At 40.5% G+C, this 6000-nt stretch overlaps 1 protein-coding gene across 1 annotated transcript in view; it reads left to right on the forward strand.

Annotated features, from left to right (window-relative positions):
• LOC114658516 (uncharacterized) overlaps nucleotides 1–5335 on the forward strand; it is a 39910-nt gene extending 34575 nt beyond the window's left edge. Inside the window, exons 5-7 of the mRNA XM_028810577.2 lie at nucleotides 1170–1241; nucleotides 1916–2073; nucleotides 4860–5335. Of these exons, the coding sequence (XP_028666410.1) occupies nucleotides 1170–1241; nucleotides 1916–2073; nucleotides 4860–4995 (366 nt within the window). The 3' untranslated portion in view covers nucleotides 4996–5335. The remainder of the gene's footprint in view (nucleotides 1–1169; nucleotides 1242–1915; nucleotides 2074–4859) is intronic.
• Nucleotides 5336–6000: the final 665 nt, after the last annotated feature.

Genomic DNA, 6000 nt, shown 5'->3' on the forward strand with positions numbered 1-6000 from the left:
GATAGATAGATAGATAGATAGATAGATAGATAGATAGATACTTTATTAATCCCAATGGGAAATTACGTTTTTCATTAAAATAAAGCTATGGCTGTTTGTCTGGCGGCTCTGTGGCTAAGGATCTGCGCTGGTATCTAGAAAGTTGCCATTTCAAGTCCCACTCTGTTGAGCCCTTGAGCAAGGCCATCAGGCCCGGCCTTAGGCATAGGCGAAGTAGGCGACCGCCTAGGGCCCCGGCATCCAGGGGGCCCCAGACCGACTCCTTGGTCTAATTTTCACGCATTTCGCAGAGCTTCCAGGGGGGCTCCGCCCCCTCAGGGGGCCCCTGGACCCCCCTTTCGCCTAGGGCCCCATAATACCTAAGACCGGGCCTGAGGCCATTAACATGAAAGCTGCTCCAGGGGTTCTGTACATTGGCTGACCCTGTGCTCTGACCCCCAAAGGTCATGCAAAAAGACAATTTCCCTTCTGGGGATTAAGAAAGTCTATGAAATAAAAATAAAAATACAGAGAGGCACCCCAAAGCAATTAGATGATAAAAGTGCTCCCTTTATTCTTTGACAGTGAAAGTGAAAGAGGGGCTCCCCTGTATTAGAATACCAGTGAAGTGATATGATGTAAGAGGTTCATGGCCGCCATGGAGTGCTGTCAGTATAAAGACAACAGCAAAAACCACTGGGTGTCTGTTTTCAATAAATTACGTACTGATAATAAAAAAAGTTCATTTGTTCACTCGGGGGTCCTTTTCTAATATTAGATCTTATTAAAGACCTGAACGCATTCAGTGTGAAAAATTTGTAATAACAGAAGGAACCAGGATTGGATTTACCAAATATTTTCTCATGGTACTGTATATATGTTTTAAATATGTTTCTTCCATCTACATATACAAAATCTTCTATCATACATATACAAAAACCTCTACATTCAAACTATACATATAATGCATATAATACATCACGTTTCTTTGAGTCAAACACAAATACTTCATTTAATTATAATCAATTTATTATTTATTTTCTCTGTTTAACTGCTGCAACTCATTTACAGCCTTTGGGACTTTGTACTGATTAATCTTTTGGGAACTCGGTTTTCTTTCTTTTCTTCCATGATAAACAAACGCCTGCTTAAATTGACTGACTAATTAAATGACTTTCTACTGATGACAGGTATCAAATGGCTGGCCTGCGTTTCATCCAAAGCCCCTGAGAGTTCCGTCCTATAGCAACAGATATGTAAAGGTACAGACAATTTTTAAACTGTTCCATGATTTTTGAACCAAGTGTGTTATGAGTGTGCACACATGTAGAAGCAATTGTGTGAATCCATCCAGTAATGAATGTGTGTAGGTAATGACATCTGTGTTGGGCTTGTCATTTGTCATTTGCCCTGACTGGCCATTCTATTTCGCTGTACAGTATGTCACTTTTTCCCGGTTTGTATTCAATCTACCTTCATGATTCCCGATAAACACAGCAGGCGTTATAAATGGCCAAGACGGCGCAGCCCAGACTGTGAATTAAACACATGTATGAATTCAGATCCAGGGTTTCACACACCTCAAAGCTGCTAGAAATTAAATCCATACCAGTCAGATTCATTGTTAAAAGACTCTTTATATTTGATTGTAATTTCTTTTTTCATTTTAAAGAAATCTTAGCATTTCAATATTTTTGGTAGTTCAAGTCCACATACTGTATTACTGAATAATCCATCATTTCTTCATGTAAACTGCTTGCCATTACCTTTTCATTTAGTGATGTTTAACTCAACTCATATGATGAATTTTACATGAAAATATAGCAACAGACAGCAAACGGGTGGACTGGAAATGCTTAGCAACCAATATGAAATACTTTTGTGACCCAGTTTCTGTTGCTTTAAATATTTCAGTATGGTGTTTGAATTACTACAGGATGCCAAGAACAATAAAATGTGCCAGCCACTTAGAAAACCTCTAGATGCTGAAATGCAAGTGACCGAGGGGCATATTGCAGTCTGCCATCTTCTTCATGTGCTGAAAGAGGGGCTTGGAAACACCTGCGTGCAGAAGAGGGGCGAACAAAGCAAATGGTACTTTACTGTGCTTCACTTAAAGTCGTCTTTAGCAGTGGACTAATCTACTGTATGCAGGGTATTGGGAATATTCAATATGTAGATCATTTGGGAAATGCTTTTTTAATATATTTTTCAATGCACAGCCATTAATATTCTGAACATGCTTGCCACGCATGCTGTAGAATGGTGAGTAGCCAGAGCCTGTGTTGACAAGATTCTTGATATTAGGGCACATCTTTAGAAAATTAGATATGAATGCAAAACTAACAAGTATTTCTGAATCTACAATATTAACATATGAAAATTGGCAACAAGGGGCCTAATTAAACATGAAGCTCAGTAATTAAAGAATTGTGGCTAGAATGAAAATCAGCTGATTTGACTTCTTCAGGAGCTGACTTCAGTAAGAAACTGAGATGAAAAACGAAGGGAGAAAGAACTGAGTTCAGAGACCATTTCAATTAGGAGTCTGTGACTAAAAGAACAAAAAAAGAGCAAACAGCAGCCTCTGTCGCCCTAAGAGTGTTGCATTTCAGCTTTATAGTTCATACAATTTGGAAAAAAGTATGTGGGCAATCCCTCCAAATTCCTGAGTTTCAGCCACACGTATTGTTAGCAGGTACATAAAGAAAATCAAACACAGCCTTGTGATCTCCATTGACAATCATTAGCAATAGAGTGGGCCACACTCAGTGACTTTAAACATGGCACCATATGCTAGGATGCCACCTTTACCATAAGTCAGTATGCGAAATTTCTGCTCTGCTAGATCTTCTCTGATCAGCTGTAAGTGTTATTATTGTGAAGCAGAAGCTTCTAGAAGTGATAACAGCTCAGCCATTAAGTGGTAGACCATGCAAACTCGGAAATGCATAGCTTGTAAAGATCTCCTCTACTCTGTGGCATCGCTCACAAATCAGATCCAAACTGCCACTAGAAGCCAAATCAGCATAAGGACTGTGCATCGGGAGCTTCATGAGCTCCATGGGTGTCTATGGCCAAGCAGCTGTACACAGGACGGAGATCACTATGTGCAGTGCCAAGTGACCGCTATATTGGTGTAAAGCACCCGTCACTGGACTCTGGAGCAGTGGAAACATGTTCTCTAGGGAGATGAATAACGCTGCACAATCCGGCAGTATGATGGACAAATCTGGGTTTGCTGAATGCCAGCTGAACGCTACCTAAGGGACTGCATAGTGTCTACTGTAAAGTGTGGTGGAAGGGGTATAATGATCCGGGCTAGTTTGTCAGGGTTTAGGCTAGGCCCCAAAGTTTCAGTACAGGGTACTGTTAATGCTACAGCAGACAAAGACATTATACACAATTGTGTGCATCCAACTTTGAGTCAGTTGTTTGGTGAAGACCCTTTTCTGTTCCAGCATAGCTGTGCCACTGTGAGCAAAGCCAGGTTCATAAAGACATGGAGGAACTTAAGTGGACTGCCCAGAGCCCAGACCTCAACCCAATCGAACGCCACTGGGATGATTTGGAGTGCTGATTGTGTGCCCAGTGCTCTCATCCTACATCAGTACCTGACCTCACAAATGGACTTTTGGCTGAATGGGCACAAATTCCCACAGACACAATCCACTCTTCCCAGAAGCCATAAAGTTGGGAAGCCAACTCCATATTGATGCCTATGGTTTTGGAATTGGATATCCAAGAAGCTCATATAGCTGGGAAGGCCATACAATACAGTGTATTAAGGAGCAGTCTTTTCAGCATGTGTTAGAGCAGGGGTCTCCAATCACAGTCTTGGAGGGCCGCAGTGGCTGCAGGTTTTTGCTCCAACCCAATTGCTTAATAAGAAGCACTAATTGCTCAAGTAACACTTCTGCTTCACTTTAGTTGTCTCGCTCATTAAGATTTTTGAATGCTTATTGCTTATTTTCATCTTAAACAGATGTATTCATTCAGTTTTTAATGGATCCTAATTAGCAATAACATGCGAATGACAAAAGAGACCAGCATTTCTCCATTTGGCTTGTTACCATTTACGCCAGTGTGTATTTATCTTGCATTATTTGGTTTAATTAAATACTTGGAAGGAAAGTAAAGAGAAAAAAGTGAATGATTGAGAATTGCTCGTCCATTTTAGCCTTCAAATCATTTGGATGATATCCTTAGATAGGGGAAGAAAGTCTAGGATATGAGAATGACCTGACATAGCAGAGTTAAAGCACTAACAAGCCATGAAATGTAATTATTGGCAGAATTGCTTTCTAATTAAGCAACCGGGTTAGAAGAAAAACCTGCAGCCACTGCAGCCCTCCAGAACTGTGATTGGAGACCCCTGTGTTAGAGGAAGAAAAAGAATCAGCAGATTACATATTAAGGTCGCCATTTGAAATCCTTCCAGTTTTGAAAATGTTGAATAGTCTAAATTTTATTATGAACATTTTTTGCATAAATCAGTATAAAAATGAAAATCCAAATTCATTGGGTTACCCCTTTTGCTAAAATCATTATGAGAAAATTCCTTGAGAGGCCTACAGTGATATTTGTAAGTCGACACTTTTCCGGCTGTTGGTGTGAGTGGGTGTACGGCTCGAGTTTACGGTCACTGTGCTGCCCAGGGCTCTGTCTTTGCACCCTGGACTGCTGCAATCTTCTCTGAACCCTGTGACCATGAATTGGATTAAAGTAGGACAGAGAATGTTACGTTATGAAGCTTTATTTCACAATACATTTTTTTTAAGTAAAGCATTTAATAGTGCACTACAAGAAAGAAAATGTAAATATCTGTATGGCATTTGATATTACTGATTTATTTGTTTTCTCAAATATTATATTTTTAGGAATGTTCCAAAGATCAAGAAACACCAAGCTAAAACTCTCCCTTCAAGAAGACCAATCACGTGTCACAACGTCTACAATCAGGTTATTGCAAAGTTGTGGTTAACAAAGCGAACGAACACACAAAGAAGTTTATGAGATTTTGCAGCGTTTGATGTTTGACATCTTCACGGTTTGCTTCTTTACTTTTATGACTCTGAGAGTATGGAATCGACGAGAGGCTTACACGTTGACGCATGAAAAATAAACATTTTGGATTTATGTATAGAGCATGGGTGTCGAACTCCAGTCCTGGAGGGCCGCAGTGGCTGCGGGTTTTCATTCTAACCATCTTCTTCATTAGTGACCAGTTTTTGCTGCTGATTAACTTCTCTTGCTTTAGTTTTTATTAACTTGACTCAGGCCCCTTAGTTGTCTCTTTTTTTAATTAGCAGCCAAACGATAATGAGACACAAAACGAGCCGCCACATGACCAGCTCACCTGCCCATCACACAATATCTGAAAATAAAGAAACGTGAAGGTCTCTGTAAAGTTGATCTCTCAGGTCACCAAAACATTTTGACGAGCAGAAAATCAACAGTTTTGGAAACGTCTGCTGTGGCAGAATGAGAGCAGCAACAGGCCACGGAATTAAATAACGGCCTTCATTAACAGCAAGAATCAGCTTCTCATTAATAGATTGGTTGGAGTGAAATTGGTTGGAGTTTGAAATCCCAGTTTAGCTGCTCATCTGTTGGCTCATTGCATGTCTCATTTCTGTTTGGCTGTCATTTAATGAAAAAACGAATCAATTCAGAGGACTGAATCCTTAAAAACAGGGCTACTAAAATAAAGGGAAAAGGAGTTAATTAACAATGGAAACTGGTCACTGATTAGGAAAAGGGTCAGAATGAAAACCTGCGGCCCACCAGGCCTGGAGTTTGACACCCCTGATACAGAGGGACACAGTGTGTTTAAATGTAGGCCCAGGCACTGCCTTTGTAGAGTTTGTATGTTCTCTCTGTGTCTGTAATGGATTTAATTCCAGCTGGTGACTCTGCATTAGCCCAGTATGAGTGAGGCAGGCTGTGTGCAATACGACTGATGGGTGAACCATCCAGGGTTTGCTCCTGCTTGTGCCCAGTGCTACTGGGGTAGACATC

This window comes from Erpetoichthys calabaricus, chromosome 10 (assembly GCF_900747795.2).
Source record: "Erpetoichthys calabaricus chromosome 10, fErpCal1.3, whole genome shotgun sequence".
Taxonomy (NCBI): domain Eukaryota; kingdom Metazoa; phylum Chordata; class Cladistia; order Polypteriformes; family Polypteridae; genus Erpetoichthys; species Erpetoichthys calabaricus.